This window comes from Mirounga leonina, unplaced genomic scaffold (assembly GCF_011800145.1).
Source record: "Mirounga leonina isolate KUSES-001 unplaced genomic scaffold, KU_Mleo_1.0 Mir_153, whole genome shotgun sequence".
NCBI classification, from domain to species: domain Eukaryota; kingdom Metazoa; phylum Chordata; class Mammalia; order Carnivora; family Phocidae; genus Mirounga; species Mirounga leonina.
The window spans coordinates 19,838,705-19,855,690 of NW_023270387.1; the positions used below are offsets into that span (position 1 = coordinate 19,838,705).

Here is a 16,986-nt window from a genome sequence, read left to right on the forward strand (position 1 = left end):
CTAGCCTCTTGCTCTTCCTTCCCTCCCACACTCCAGGTCACCTCCCTACTAATAACCCCTGGATACATGTGTCTAACTCCGCTGGGCTCCTGTCCTACATCTCTAGCTGTGCTCTAGCTATTGCAACCATCATTTCAAACTCAACACCTCTATAAATTCATCTTTCCTTGCAGACCAACTGTCCCTCCAGATTTTCTTGACTTCTCACATTGATAATAATTAATACTAACATTACCTGGCATGTGCCAGGCTCTATATGGATCAACTCACGTAATACTTAAAATAATAAAGATAATAATAAAAATACTACTTCAAATAATAATGCCCTATTCAATATCTGGTTCAAAATCACATAGCTAGGGGCGCCTGAGTGGCTCAGTCAGTTAAGCATCTGCCTTCGGCTCAGGTCATGATCCCGGGGTCCTGGGATAGAGTCCCACATCAGGCTACTTGCTCAGCGGGGAGCCTGCTTCTCCCTTACCCACTCCCCCTGCTTCTGCTCTGTCTCTCTGTCAAATAAATAAATAAAATATTTTTTTAAAAATCACATAGCTAGAGAAGAGTCAGAGCTAGATTTGAATCCAGGCAGACTAGCTCCAGATCCGTGTGCTGAACCATTATTTTGTCATATTTGATATTTCCCTTTGAAGGTATATGTTTGCATTCCCAATTTTCCACAAGCAACCAACAGATTTTTGTCGATGATGACCAGCTAAAGCCATGAGACTAAGGGACTTAGTCTCACTAAACGGAAAGGCATAAGTGCAAGGACCAGGTCTCTCTGATTCACGCTCTATTTATAGCACCTCACACAATTCATGGCATATAATAAGCATACAACACATGGTTGGAATTGGCTGAAGTCACACTCAAATCACCATCTACACAGCAAAGACAAAAAAAGAACCTCAAAAGTCCAAATGGGGTTTCCACCAACAGAAACACAGAACTGATGACAGGGCTTGCTATTTTGATAATAATGAGTAGAATCATCTTGTTTCCAAGTCAAAACAAATGTGAGAAAGGAGAAAGAACATGGTTGTAAAGTAATTATAAGTGGAAAAAAGGTCTATAAAAATCTTTATCCAAAAAAAGGTATGGTGAACTAGGACAGGGTGGGGGAGATGTGAGGACGGTGAGCGGGAGGTATCTGTGGACCCTGCGGAGCCAGACGGCTGGACGCATGTATGTCCAATTCAAGTATTAAAGCCGATTCCGTTATTATGCTGGGAGTCGGGCCCTGGTTTTCTAACACCTTACTTGTTTTATTTCCTATATTCCAGGCAAGTCAGAACGACCATCCTGCTAAGACATCTAGGTCTTGGGAGGGGCCATAGGAACAGGTAAGGCAACACCATTATGAACTTGGTTAAATGCATTTATTCCTTTTCAGCAAGGAGAGCAGAATCTTCCTGACTAGTTGCCGCTAATTAAAAGTATGATTTCTCTTGATATTTTTTTTCATTCATGTGTTAGGCCATATTTAACGACTGCTGAGCAGTTAGGTACTGCGATGTAAATGTGATCCAGAAAAACGTGGTCATGTGCGCAACCGACACGCAAGTAACATGGGGAAGGAGAGGGTGCTAAGTAATCATCTGTTTGGGGAAAGGAGGTACCTACCCCAGATGTTGAATACTCACAGAAGGCTTCCTAACCTGATACCCAGGCTGAGGTCTAAAGGATGAAGTTGGCTAGGGAAGTGTGGGAGAGTAAGGTTGCTCCAGGCAAAGAACGCGTGCAGTGGGCAGGCAGTGAGAGAGCAAAGCTTCGCTGTAGAGGGGCAGAAGGGGCAGCACCGAGTTAGGGAGGGTGTGGAGAAGTGGACATTCTCACACATAGCTGCTGAGTATACAATTAATCCAAATTAATACATTTCTACAGAGAAACTTGAGGACATGTTCAACGCCTTAAAAAGCGTTCCATTTGACCTAGCAATTTCATTTCTGGGAATTTATCTTACAGAAAGAATTAAGCACATATGCAATGACTTAGCCACAAGGAAAATAAACGCTGCTGCTTATAAAAGCAAGATGTTTAAAGCAACCTAAGGGCCCATTTACTGAGAACTAGTTAAATAAATTAGAATACAACCGGATTTCAAAGTGCCCTGCAATCATTATGAGTTGTGCTCAAGATTAATATTTATTGGCATGAAAAACTGTTCGCAATATGACATTAAGAGCAGAAGCAAGCTATGGTACAGTATTATGGTATGGATCTCATTGCAGAAACACATAAGCAGAAGAGGTCGGCTTATGTCAGGATTGGGGAATTAGAAATGTTTCAGTTTCTTTTGCTTATCTTTTAAATATCTTTAATGAACATGTATTCTTTTTTTAATAAGAAGTATTTGTCACTTATTAACCTTTTTTTGCAGATGTACTTGTCCCATCAGTGAACTGAGATGAATTAAGTCTGACACTCAGTTCTTGACCAGCAGACTATGAGGGCACAAAAAGGAATATGGATTCCAGGAAAGAGACCTCCACAGCACACCCCCACACCCATGCCCCAAACCTTCTTCCTCCCAACACATACCTGGACAAATCCAAACGGGAAGAAACGCTCTGTCTGCCCCTGGGAGCCACGGTGGAAGGTCTGGCGCCAGTCTTCAATGAGCGCAGGGAACGTGCAATTATACAGGTCCCTGTTAAAATTCACGTTGGACTCCCCTAAAAACAGTCCAGATTGTGAGAGGGCCTTGGGGTGGATGCAAACACGGCCGCATGTTTCTCCCCAACCGCCATCCATGCCCTTAGGGAGTGGGCCTTCCTGCAGTCTCTCTGGACTGGCCTTGAGACTTGCTCTGGCCAAAGGGGCCTCAGCAAATGGGATGCAAGCAGAGGCTTAAAAAGTGCTTCAGCTTTGGGCTTCACTCAGACACTGCTGAGTGAATGCTATGAGACTGAGACTGAGACTGCTATGTCAATGATAAAGAAGTCTGAACTAATTTGCTCAAGGCTGAGAGACCACTTGAGACCATGGTGCCCCAGCAGTCAACAAACAGGAGGAAGAGGCCATCCTAGGTCATCCAGCCACCAGACACCTGCCAAGTGGCCAAAGACACATCAGCGATCCCAAGAGAAATTAACCAAAGCAGTCTATACAGGAAAACTACCCTAATAACCCACTGAATGGTGAGCCAAATAAAATTATTATTGTTTTAAGTCACTCGGTTATGGGGTAGTTTGTTATGCAGCAAAAGCTAACTGATACAATGGAGAAATAGCAAAATGAGCACTCACCCTGGTACCAGATCACCCCTTTCAGAGTCATGTTATGCAGTGGATGGATCATGGCATTCCAGAGAACAGAGTACTTACTGGGACCAGTCACAGAATCAGACGGAATCAACCTGCAATTGATAAGATTCACAAGTGTCACGAGAGAGCTGGTGACCAATCACAGGATGATCCCGAAACTGGGTGTCTATCCAGCTTTCACTTGGGGTAAACTTCTGATGAAAGCAACACAGAATCAGACTGAACCACTCTGTTTCACATGAAAACATGTGAACAGCCTCCAACTTTCATATCTGTCCAGGTTCTTCCTGGGATAAGGGTATCGGTCAGCTTTCTGAGTCCAGAGAGGGCCATCCCAGTTTCCAGATAAGGTCACTAAAACCAGAGGGGAGGAGTGCTTTATTATGAGTATCTCATGCAGACAATTTATTTAACTAGTGCTCAGTGGATGGACACTTGGATTTTTTTTAAGCTTTCTGCTCATCTTCCTTATAGCTAAAATCACTGCATATATGCTTAATTATGTCCTTAAGATAAATTCCCAGAAATGAAACTGCTGGGTCAAAGGGCATATTTTTTCAAGGCTTTGGACACATTCCTAAAGTTCTCTGTAAAATGCATATATGAGTTTATACTCATGACCGCTATATATGAGAATGCCCACTTCCCCACACATTCGGTGGCGTCCCTTCCTGTCCCCAGAGATCTGGGAAGCCTGACTTTACATCCCTCCCACTCTACCTAGGCCATTCTCTTAGTTCCAAAGTTGAACATCTCCCCTTCCCTACAGGCATGTCTTTACCTGAGCTATACCAAGAGCTCAAGTCCATCCTCTCCCCAGGGGCCTTCCCAGATTGAATGAAACAACGTCTGTGAAAGCAGTTCACATACTGTTAATCTCTGTGTTAATATTAGTGTCAGGATTTTATTAACTACTCCTTTCTCCCCCACTCCACATATTCTTCCAGATCCAGCTTTTCCTGATTGTGCTTTCATAACCAGAATTTCGTAATCAAATAAATTTCTTTGATTACATGTATATTTGTTCTTCCTGTTAGACTGTTTATTCTTTTTTTTTTTAATTTTATTTATTTATTTATTTGAGAGAGAGAGAGAGTGAGAGAGAGAGAGCGCAAGAGGGGGTAGGGTTAGAGGGAGAAGCAGACTCCCCGCCGAGCAGGGAGCCCGACGTGGGACTCGATCCTGGGATTCCGGGATCATGACCTGAGCCGAAGGCAGTCGCTCAACCAACTGAGCCACCCAGGCGCCCTAGACTGTTTATTCTTATGGGCAATACAGCACAGTGTCTGAGAGCACAGACATTGAAGCCAGACTTTGCCCCTTACCAGTTGTACCCATGAGTGAGTTACTAAACCACTCTGAGACGTAGCAGCTTTATCCACATATTATTTGTGTTCATAGTATCTACACTTCTAGAGGTTATTGCGAGTACTAAGTGAATTAATACATACAAAGTGATTACAACAGTATCCAACATAGAGAAAGCTTTCAGTAAGTATTAGCTATTACTAAGGAAAAGGATCATAATTTCTTCTTGACATATTCTCAGATGAGCATGGTGCTGACGACAGTGAAAATAATACGTTCCATGTTCGTGCAATAAGTTACATATATTCAATACCTATTTGGACATTCAACAAGTATTTGGCTCCCCAGAGAAAACCATGATCCTTCTCTCTTACAAAATTTCCTGGATCCTTCTCCCAGACTTCAGGATACTGTCTCACCCTCGCGTCAGAACACCACAGGCTCTCAGCGACCTTCCAGATGACCAGGCTTCAATGGGTGTCCCAGCCCACGAGGAGGAGACCAGCCCGATGGGGTACTGCAGAGTGTCATACAGGGAACGTCCAAAGAGCCAGCACACTGCTGACATGTACTTGAAAATCCCGTGGCCTAAGTTCTCTGTTGAGGAAAAGTTAAACAGAAGAAGTCAGGAACGCGGTAGATCTCCTACTGCATGTAAGTCACTGGCTCGGCGCTACAGAAGACCCAAACCCAGTACAGCTCTGGCCCTCAGAAAGTTGACAGTGTAATACTGGGAATTCCAATCAGTTTCGAATGAGATAAAACCGACTAGCACCTTCCAGGTGCCAGGCCCTTCTAGATGGTTGGGATACAGTGAACAAAGACATATGGAGAGACACGGAGGCTCTCCTCATAGCTCTTATATTCTACAGAATAAGCCAAACATTCAGCTGAATAAAATATACAGCAAAATATGGTTAAGTGCCTGAAGAGGTACAAACAAGTGGTAAGGGGTTTCAACAGCAAGAGAAAGAAGAGCAAATGAAAGGCACATCACAAAAAGCCTAATAAGACCTACCCCTCTCCCCTGTGCTTCCATAATACTCTGCATAGTGTTTCCCTTACCCTTGGAGTATTAGCTACTCCAAGGCAGGAACCTTATCTTCTTCCCTTCTGGATCCCCAATGTCTAGTACCTAACACAGAGTCAGTAAAGGTTCGTTGGCTGGTGTCTGGTGGCTGTGGGTAGCTGGTATAAAGGCAGATCCACTGATGGGCAGGGAGAAGGAAAAGGTAAATAAGGGGGACGGGGAGAGAGTTGGGGGATGCAGAGCTGGTATTCTGGGCAGAAGAAACAATATGTAAAAAGGCACACAGAGTAGGAAAACTGTTGAAAGGATTTGATTAGAGCCTAGACCATAATAGGAGAACAGTGGAAGATAAGACAGGAGGGGAATCACATCTTGGAGGAAAGAAAGCAGAAAGCCACAAAACCACTTGAAAATGCTTGGGAACGAGAATGTGTGGAAGGCAGAAGAGCCCTCCAAAGATGTCCACACCCCAATGCCTGCAGTCTGTGATCTGTTACCTTACGTGGCTATGGGGCTTTGTAGATGTGACTGGGGTTGAGGACCTTGAGACAGGGAGACTGCCCTGAATTATCCGGGTGGCTCCCATCTAATCATGAGTCCTTAATATCAGAGAACCTTCCCAGCTGCAGTCAGAGAGATGTGACAACAGTAGGAGAGGCGGCAGAAATTTGGAATATAAGAGCGGCCTGACCTACTGTGCTCTTCCCCAGTAGCTGCACTACCTCGCCTTTCTCTGTCGGGACCACCATGGCCGCTCTCCACTGGAAACCACAACTCCATCCCAGCCCCAACAGTCCTACTGCACCCCCTTCCCTGAGGTATTTCATTTATGTGTTTTTGTCTCATTAGTTTGCTCACCATCTACCCTATCCCTTCATACCCAAAAATGTATTAGGTCTCCAAGTTTAGAGTGAAAGTCTGCTGATAGCAAGGTAAAATATATTATCCAAATCTAACTGATTCCTGAGTTTTGGATAACACATAGGGAAAGTTCATAGACCAAAAGATTTATCCAAAAATTTACCCAAATCGATTCAGCTCCTGAGTTCTCATAGGGAGAATTCAGACAGTGTGATACTGAGTATTATCAGACACTTTGTATATAATGTACTGATTTTATTATTCATTTGCTAAAATCCCCCACACTAGAAAGCAAGCTCCGTGAGATCAGGTGTTCTTGCCTGTCTTACCCACTGCCGTCCCCGAAGCACTTGGAACAGTGCTTAGCACACAGGAGGTTCTCAAATATTTGTTGAATGAATTAACACTTGAAAATGTGGGAGCACACAGGAAACGACAGATGTTGACGAGGATGCGGAGAAAGGGGAACCCTCCTACACTGTTAGTGGGAATGCAAACTGATGCAGCCACTCTGGAAAACAGTATGGAGGTTCCTCAAAACGTTGAAAATAGAGCTACCATATGATCCAGCAATTGCACTACTGGGTATTTACCCCAAAGATACAAATGTAATGATCCGAAGGGGCACCTGCACCCTAATGTTTATAGTAGTAATGTCCACAATAGCCAAACTGGGGAAAGAGCCCAGATGTCCAATGACTGATGAATGGACAAAGAAGTATGATACACACACACACACACACACACACAACGGACTATTACTCAGCCATCAAAAAAAATGAAATCTTGCCATCTGCAACAATGCGGATAGAACTAGAGGGTATTTCTAAGTGAAGGAAGTCAATCAGAGAAAGACAATTATCGTATGATCTCACTCATATGTGGAATTTAAGAAACAAAACAGAGGAGCATCGGGGAAGGGAGTGAGAAATAAAACAAGAGGAAACCAGAGAGGGAGACAAACCATAAGAGACTCTTAATCACAGGAAACAAACTGAGGGTTGCTGGAGGGGAGGGGGGGAGGGGGATGGGATAACTGGGTGATGGGCATTAAGGAGGGAATGTGATGTAATGAGCACTAGGTGTTGTACGCAACTGATGAATCTCTGAACTCTACCTCTGAAACTAATAATACACTATATGTTAATTAATTGAATTTAAAAAAAAAAGAAAATGTGGGAGCAGAGGTTAGCAAAGTAAAGCAGGTACAGACGAAAAAAGAAAAGGGACGAGAAAAAGCACAAGGGACCACATTTGGAGGAAGAGAGAGAAGAAAGCAAAGAGAAAGAAGGAGAAGTCAGAGGAGGAAAACTAGGGAGAGGAGAGACCATGCAAGTGAAGACGAATGTGCAGTTTCTATTTTTTTTTAAGATTTATTTATTTATTTTAGAGAGAGAAAGAAAGAGAGAACAAGAGAGTAGGAGGAGGGGCAAAGGGAGAGGGAGAGTCCCAAGCAGACTCCCACTGAGCACAGAGCTCAACAAGGGGCTCAGTTCCAGGACGCTGAGATCATGACCTGAGCCGAAATCAGGAGTCGGATGTTCAAACCCAGGCTCCCCTGGAACATGCAGTTTCTAAAAGCTGCGGTCAGCAGCGTCAAGTGTTCGGGTGTCTGGAGTGCATCACTGGAAGAACAGCAGTAGCCTTGAGGTGAGCAAGCTGTTGAGGCGGAAGCGGAAGCCACATTACAAAGAATGAACACATGGGAAGGCAGTGAAAAGAATGAGAACAAAAGATGTTCTAGAAAAGCTTAGGGGAGAGGTGAGGCATCACGAGAAGGGTGTTTATTATGTTCAGTTTCCTTTGTTTTGTCAGAGTAAAAGGAAGGCTAAATCTGAGAGCAGGGCCTGTGTCTGCACTGCCCACGGCTGTATCTTTGGGGCCCAGCACAAAGCCTAACAGAGAACAGGCAGGAAATAAGGAGTCTGTGCTGAGTGGACAGGGGCGTGAAAGACCAGAGCTCAAGGGGTAAAAGAAGGCCGTGGAGGGGGTGAGCACCCGCATCAGAGGCAGCCCTGAAAGGACACCGGTCCATTGTGTTCAGACACAGGAAACAAAGGAAGGGAGAGAAAAGCAGAGAGCATTGAGGCTGTGGGGAGAGATGCCGGCAGAGCTCATGCTGAAGGGCCTTAGTGTGTTTAGCGAAGCTCAAGGAAGCATCGTCTGCTCAGAGCAAGGGGGGGGTGGAGTGTCACTGGTGGAATCTTGGGAGGAAACATGAAATGGCTACCATCAGAAATCAGGTGGAAAGTCAACAAGAAATGAGTAAAGGGATGGTTGAATCATAATAAATAGATCAGAAGCGAACCCAGGATTACAGATTCCACCTAGGGCTCTGACCCATTATGTAGGTGATGGCACGCATTCCAGCAATCCCTTACCTGAGGTGGGCTTAGCCCACTGCAAGTCAACCTGAGCAAGGTCCTCCAGCTCCCGCTCTGCCTGAACGAGTGACACGGAGAAGATGCGGACAGACTGATAGGCCGCAGTGTTAGCCAGCTCTTTTGTGGCATTGAATATCTAGAAAAGAAACAGGCATGTCATTTCTTACACCCACCTAGTGGGTGGTCAACTATCCTACTACCTCTTAGTAAACACTGCCAACCTTCCAAGCTCCTTCTGAGCTTTCATATACCAAGACTGATCAAATAAATAACCAAAACCAGTGATGGGCTGGTCTGAGTCACCTTGATCCATCTTGATGAACTGAAACCATGAGGAATCATGTCCCCAAAGAAAGGAGAACACAGTGAAATTTGAGATCTCAAAGAGCAAGTCTGAATTAGATGAGGGTTAGGCTGAAGAGGGTCAACTATCAGTTAGACCACCGTAATATCTTTTTTTTTTTTTTTTAGACCACTGTAATATCTTAAAACTAAAATACTTTTATTCAGAAAAGGTATCTCATAACATAAAACCATAGCATTCGTTTCAAAATGGAGCCCAAAAGGCCAGGAGGAGGTAGTTTTGTGTAATCCACAGCACATAAGAGAGGTGTCTTCAAAAGGAACACACCTGAGAAACCAGTCGACTGTAGAAGTACTGAAACATACTGAAATGTCTCACGTGCTTATATTCTCATCTCATCCTGGCAAATCACCCAAGAAAAGCATGGGAGGCATGGCAGTTTGAAAGGTGGTGTTTGGCGTGAGTGCTGAGAGCAGTCCCAAGGAACCAGACAAAGAAAAGTGTCCCATCCAAAGACATCATTTTTTCCCCAAATCCCTTTACGAAACCTCCCCAGTTGCCAAGAGTATGACAGGAATGGCTTGGAGCTTTTCTGGATGAGAACGAGTTCTACTGAGTAGCTTCCTTGTTAGTCATTCCTCTGTGAGCTTGCACAAAAGTGCTATTTCCTTCCATCCTGATTTTCCAGTTAGGTTTTTTGTTTGTTTGTTTTACAAAGAACGTATTGTAGATATACTGTTTTGGTTTGTCATGTGCGTGTTTGTTTTTTCTTGTCTTCTCTCTCTCCCTCCTGGACTAGTCTGGTTTTCCCCAAACAAAGGGCCAGCAGGAGCATCGGGAAGCCCAGCGATCGCTGGCCTCAGGGAACAAGAGCCCCAGCTGACAGGACCGCCCCAGCGAGAGGCACAGGCGGCTGGAGACTTTCCACTGGCCGCAGGCCACAGAGCGTGCAGCTGGCCCCCTCTCCCTCCCACCCAGCACGGGGAACACAGCTGGTCCTCCAGCCCCCAGTGCGAGAGAAAGCGCCGCCGAGCAGCCGACTGCCCCCGCAGGGCATTTCGTGGAACACGCTGCCCCTCCAATCGCCTTCTGACCGGCCACGGAGCCTGCTGTGGCCAAGAAGACGGCCAGCCGCAAACGAAATGTGTCCCGGGCTCTCCCGGGGCAGCCACGGCCCAAGGGCCCCCTGCGTAACAGCCGCTCTAGCCGGTCAGGGCCACCGGTCTCCCCGCTAGCGGGACAGACGCGACAGCGGGTCTCGGGAAAATTCCATAGGAAATCCAGACCTGTTTGTTCAGAGTCTTGCCTGGCAAGCGTGCTGTAAAATAAACAGTAAAGAGTACAAACAGGCTCAAGCGCTCACAGTCTAATCTGGCAGGAAAACTGTTTTTCAGCAGCGAGTACCTGTAAAAAGTCACCTCCCTTGAAATCCGCTCGGCTCTCAGCGCCGTGGATCGTATGTTGCTGCCATGGAAACGGGGGTGAAATGCCTGCCGTCTCTCCACCCACACCGGCTTCCGCACTGACTGCGAACTCAAGTGCCTCCTCGCAGTGAGCTGCCGGCGTGGGGAGGCGGTAGGGGCGAACGAGCTACTTGCAGTGCAGACGGCTGCTAGCCCTGCAGAGCGGCGCACGGCCGCCAGGGTCGGGGGGCCGGCATCCTCCTACACTACACCAAGCCCACCGAACTGGATCCCCAACCCTGGCTGGGAAAAACTTCCATTCTCAAACTCACATTTGTGTTCTATTTCAAGCCAAAACTCGAAAGCCACAGCAAGTGTTAAAAATGGGGCTGGGGGGGAGTGGGGCGGAGGGAATGCTTGCTCTACCTGATGACAATTACTTCTGAAATTGGTACCCTTTCCCAATATCACCAAGCCTTCTTGATGGAAGCATTTCCTCAGGGATATTGGCAGCAAATTTAGGAATAAAGAGATTTCAGGAAGATTTTCATTTAAATGACACTTGGTTTCCCTGCTGATGAAAGGGGAAGGCTTCCTCCATCTGCTGAGATCAAATTTCATCTCATCAAACACCTCAGTGTAATTATTTTTCTACCAAGTATTTAAATGAGGATGTAAATGAATACCAAGGTATTTGAAGTCATTAAGGCTGCCGAGGCTGAGAGGGAGAACCACTGGCTCTCAAGGGACCCGCAGTTCACCATCAAAGCAGCTGCTCCCGGGTGTTCATTTTGTAACCTTTATGCCACATTCTTGAATTAATGAAGAAACGTCAAGAATCTATTTCCTCCGAGAATCTTGGCATGGGGTCTGCATGAGGGAGCAAGGCACGTGAGAGAGAGAGAGAGAGAGAGTGTGTGTGTGTGCAGGGGACACGGGGGAACTTTACTTAAAAGAATTTGGACTCTATAAGTTATAGTCCCTTCTACCACAGTATAATAGAACAGTTTTAAAGTCGAGGGAATAACTATAAAGCCAGCCATCATAACTCTCATGAATCTTTTATTGTTATATGGTACCAGCCCTTTCCTTCTGGATTTTGACTTCTCTACGTGTAAAGTAGGAATGTGGGGATTGCCAAGATATTGAAAACTGGGTTTCCTGTCTAACAGTGGCCAACTTCTTCTGAGCCTAACTAGAAATATCCAAGTCTTAAGACCTACCCTGACTTAGGAGGCGACAGATGAACATTGAGACTTTTCTCCATTTATACACATCTCACTCAGCGTTATAAATAACACTCAATCTTAAAATTCCACTTTACCCTAACAACAAGATGGGCATACAATCTGCCATTCCCTTCATTTGAATGCAAAGAATGGTAGGTTATAGTAGAAATCTTACCTCCTCAGAAAAGCCACGTGGAGGGGGGCAAAGAGAAGAGACAGACACCGTGTGTGTACATGTGTGTACATATGTGTACGTGTGTATGTGTGTGCTGTGTGTCTGTGTTGGGAGTCTTTAGAGGAAAAGGAGCAAAAGGGATAAAGGAGGAGTCATATAAAGCATCCTTTTGATCAAAAAACAAAGTTCTGCAGAGTGTTAAGAGACTGGAAAACTAGGCTTTGGGTACTGTCAGCACCTAAAATGTTGTCTTGCAAACTAAGTGCAGGATTTAAAACAAAAAAAATTTAAAAAATTAACACTTGGCTGTGTCAGAGGGAATCTTTTTTATATCCTATATCTCAGAGCTTGTAGCCTTAGTCTAATACAGAAGATGCGTAAGAGTAAATTCTAGGCAGAGAGAATGTGTTCACTCTTAACAATATCAAAATCTGATTCAGCTTGACAGAAAACGGGATGAGATCCCCTGGCATAGACTGCTATTGAGAACCTGACTGTATGGATACAAATACATCTGGTCCATGGCTTTCTGTGCAAACAGGGAACTACAATTAAAACATTAAGGAAAGTACTGTTTTCCTTAGTGAGTTAGCAGCAATCCCACTTCTATACAAAACCATGCTTTCTCTCAAGATATAAAACTTCAATTTTGCTTCCACTCACTGGTGCTAAAAGGGAGCCCCATGAAAGTTCACCTTAATAAACATTTAAATTCAAAGGTGTCCATATATTTAAGCAGGGCAGGAAGCAAGAGTAAATAAGATATCCATTATGAAGACATAAATGCAAGAATTTAGATTCTGAATTATAAAACTAATAAAAAAATGAAGTAGATATGTCCAGAGTAGGATCTTTTTAGCAGCATTATCTACTAACTGGTCAAAAAACAAAAAAGGAAAAAAAGCAATCAGGGGTAGAAGCAATAGAAGCAAAACAAGAAATCATAAAGTATATGAAAGGACTCAATTTCACAATTTTCTTTTAAGATAAATGAATTGAGATCACAGTGTCATCATAGAGATTTTTAAATCTCAAATTTAAGTATTTCTCAAAAATGGAGAAGTAAATAATGAGTAAACGGCAGGAAAATAAAAATCAACTTGAGAAGAAATTAAGTTTTAGGGGAAGAGCTGAGAAGACAATACTGTTTTCAAGTTCTTAGCCAATTAAAGGAAATAAATGCAGAACATATCTATGCCAATCCATAATGCAAATTAAAGAATTTATTCCTTTGATTCCTGCTTATATAACATGACTATTGTAAACTGTGCCTTTGATAAATATTTGAGAGATTAGTTAAGTCAATATCAGTTTCCTGTTTTTATAGCTTTTTTAAAAAAATTATAGTTATTGGGTGCCTGGGTGGCTCAATTGTTAAACATCTGCCTTCAGCTCAGGTCATGATCCCAGAGTCCTGGGATCGAGTCCCACATCAGGCTCCCTGCTCAGCGGGAAGCCTGCTTCTCCCTCTCTCACTCCTCCTGCTTGTGTTCCTGATCTCGCTGTCTCTGCCTCTGTCAATAAATAAATAAAATCTTTAAAATAAAATAAAATAAAATAAAAAATTATAGTTATTTCATGCTCATTATAGAAAAGTAAGGACATACAGATAAGCAAAGAAAATCAATCCCAGTTTCAAGTGTGTCAAAGAACTTAAGTCGGACTAATTTCTCAGAAGTTCTGATACTGCACACAAAATCTTTACTCCTCTTTCACCAATATTTTAAGCGGATATAGTTTCAACATGTCTATGAACTTGCTAATACACTGTCCAGCCCTGATTCCAATTTAAATGAAACCACAACGGTCTCCCTTACTTTTATTTTTAAATCAGATAGCTTCCAGCAAACAAACGAAGCAAGGACAATTCTGAGGCCCAAAGCACTAACCCCATCACACCCTACCCAGAAGTCCAATCTCTTCATTCTAGACAGTTTTGGGGTTTAATTTGGAAAGTAGAGCTGATTTTAAAAAGAAAGCTGAGTGCTGAAGACATATAGCACCAAGGCTTTGTGTTACCACTGCTACCTTCCTAGAACACTAGTCAAAGTAAGAGGCGTGTTTTCCTTGGCAACTTTTTCCAGTGTCCTTTTTATCCAGCTTTACTTAAGAGACCTCACTCATAGTCTATCAGAGGGGCCCTATTCTCTAATAGCAACGAAGACAGGAACCCTTCAAAGTGAATTTCATCACTAGCCAACACATTGGCAAGTCAGTATTCCCTTGTTCTGTCCCACTTGATTCTCCATGCACTCTATGTGCCCCATCCCTCCTTGGGAGCCTACACAGTGCTCTTCCACCCAACATTCTAGCAGGGTAAACAGCTAGTGAAGCCTCTATATAGTTATAATAAAGGAGGAGAAAAAATGCGAGGTCTCAAAATTTAAGAACAGTTCATCTTCAAAGACCATGACTGAAACAGAGAAAGAAGAACTGATGCCAACAAAAGAAAAAGCTGAGCAAAAAAAGTCATCACTGGCCTATTATTTCCCCTTTCTGTGTAAAGAAAAAACATATCTAAACCTATTAATTTGATATATGAATATATATGACACCTAACTGAAGTATCAAGATGTCTATAGCTTACCTTGAGATAGTTCACACACACACACACACACACACACAGACAAACCAAATATGGCAAAATATTAACAACTGTCGATCTAAGTGATGGGTATACAGGTGTGTATAAGTCTTTTTTTTTTTAAGATTTTATTTATTTATTTGACAGAGAGAGACACAGCGAGAGAGGGAACACAAGCATTGGGAGTGGGAAAGGGAGAAGCAGGCTTCCTGCCGAGCAGGGAGCCTGATGCTGGGCTCGATCCCAGGACCCTGGGACCATGACCTGAGCCGAAGGCAGATCCTTAACAACTGAGCCACCCAGGCAGCCCAAGTGTATAAGTCTCTTAACTTTTGTGTGTGCTTGAAATTTTTTATAATAAAAAGTTAAAAAAAAAATAGTGACATCTTATTTTTAGACAGCAGTTTTCAATTTATAAAGACCTTTTAGAAACAAACACAATAATTCAGTCTTTGTAAATTAGGTCCGATATAATCACTATTGTAGTAGAGTCATGAAAACTAAGACATTTAACAAAATTCAACATACTTTCATGATTAAAAAAAAAAACTTTCAGACAGCTAGGAATAGAGGGAAAATTCCTCAATATGATAAAAGGCATTTATGAAAAACCCATAAGTAACATCACACTCAGTGGTGAAAGAGTGAAAGCTTTCCCCCTAAAACCAGGACGAGACCACTACTATTCAATATTGTAACTAGAAGTTCTAGCCAGAGCTATTAGACAAGAAAAAAGAAATAAAAGGTATCCAAATAGGTAAAACTATCCCTATCCACAGAAGATATGCCCCTATATTAGAAAACCAAAAAAAAAAATCCACAAGAAAGCTACCAGAACTAATAAACTAATTCAGCAGTTTCAGGGTACAAGACCAACATGCAAAAATCACTTGTTTCTATATACCATCAATGAGCAGTCTTATGAGGAAATTAAGAAAGAAATTTCATTTATAATAGTATCAAAAAGAATTAAATACTTAGGACTAACTCTAGCAAAGGGGGTAAGATGTATATACTGAAAACTGTAAACACTGATGAAAAAATTTAAAGATCTAAATTAATGGGAAAACATCCCTTCATATTAGGAAGGCTTAATACCATTAAAATATCAATATCACCCAAAGCAATCTACAGATTCAACACAATATCTATCAAAATTCCAATAGCCTTTTTTGCAGAAATGGAAGAGTATATCCTCACATTCATATGGAATTGCAAGGGACCCTGAATAGCCAAAACAATTGTGAAAAAGAAGAATAAAATTGGAAGACTTATACTTCCCAACTTTGAAACCTTCTACAAAGCTACAGTAATTAAAACAGTACGGTACTGGCATAAGCAGAGACATATAGATCAATGAAATAAAAGAAGAAGCCCAGAAATAAACCCTCACATATATAGTCAATTGGAATTCCAAGAGTTCAACGGGGAAAGGACAGTCTTCAACAAATGATGCTGGGAGAACCGGATATCCACTTGCAAAAGAATGAAGTTAGACCTTCACCTTACACCATATATAAAAATTGACTCAAAAAAATGGATCAAAGACCTAATACTATAAATTCTTAGAAGACAACATTGGGGAAAACCTTCATGACATTGGATTTGGCAACAATTTCACACACAGACAACAAAAAATTAATAAATAAACTATTATAAACTATAATTAATAATAACTAATTAATAAACTAGACTTCACCAAAATTAAGGACTTTTGTATCAAAGGGCACTCTCAAGAAAGTGAAATGACAACCTACAGAATGCGAAAATATTTGCAAATCAAATATCTGAAAAGTGATTAATATCTACAATATTTAAATAATTCCTACAATTCAACAACAAACAACCCAATTGAAAAATGGGCAAAGAACTCAAACAGACATTTCTCCAAAGAAGATATATAAATGGCCAATAAGTACATGAAATAACATTCAACATCATTAATCATTAGGGAAATACAAATAAACCACAATGAAATACCACTTCATATCTGAGGCTATAATAAAAAAAATTTTTTTAATTAAAAAAAAAACTGGAAAAGGGGTACCTGGGTGGCTCAGTCAGTTAAGCGTCTGCCTTTGGCTCAGGTCATGATCCCAGGGTCCTGGGATTCAGCCCTGCGTCGGGCTCCCTGCTCAGCAGGGAGCCTGCTTCTCCCTCTCCCTCTGCCTGCCGCTCGCCCTGCTTGTGCTCTCTCTCTCTCTCTGTCAAATAAATGAATAAAATCTTAAAAAAAAAAAACAACTGGAAAGCAACACGTGTTAAAGAAATTGAAACCTTTGCAGATTGCTGGTAGGAACATAAAATAGTACAGGCACTATAGAAAAATGGTTTGGTGGTTCCTCAAAAGTTAAACATAGAACTAACAGATGATCCAGCAATTTCACTCATAGGTATATATCCAAAAGAACTGAAAGCAGGGACTGGAACAGATATCTATAG

General features: G+C 42.5%; 1 protein-coding gene across 6 annotated transcripts in view; it reads right to left on the minus strand.

The window, feature by feature from the left end:
• Positions 1–16,986, minus strand: part of SIAE (sialic acid acetylesterase) — a 102,750-nt gene that overhangs the window by 72,113 nt on the left and 13,651 nt on the right. For all 6 annotated transcript variants that reach the window (XM_035009192.1, XM_035009191.1, XM_035009190.1 and 3 more), the window contains exons 4-7: positions 8,847–8,985; positions 4,994–5,171; positions 3,249–3,358; positions 2,542–2,675 (exon numbers count right to left, since the gene is read on the minus strand). In XM_035009192.1, the coding sequence (XP_034865083.1) occupies positions 2,542–2,675; positions 3,249–3,358; positions 4,994–5,171; positions 8,847–8,985 (561 nt within the window). The remainder of the gene's footprint in view (positions 1–2,541; positions 2,676–3,248; positions 3,359–4,993; positions 5,172–8,846; positions 8,986–16,986) is intronic.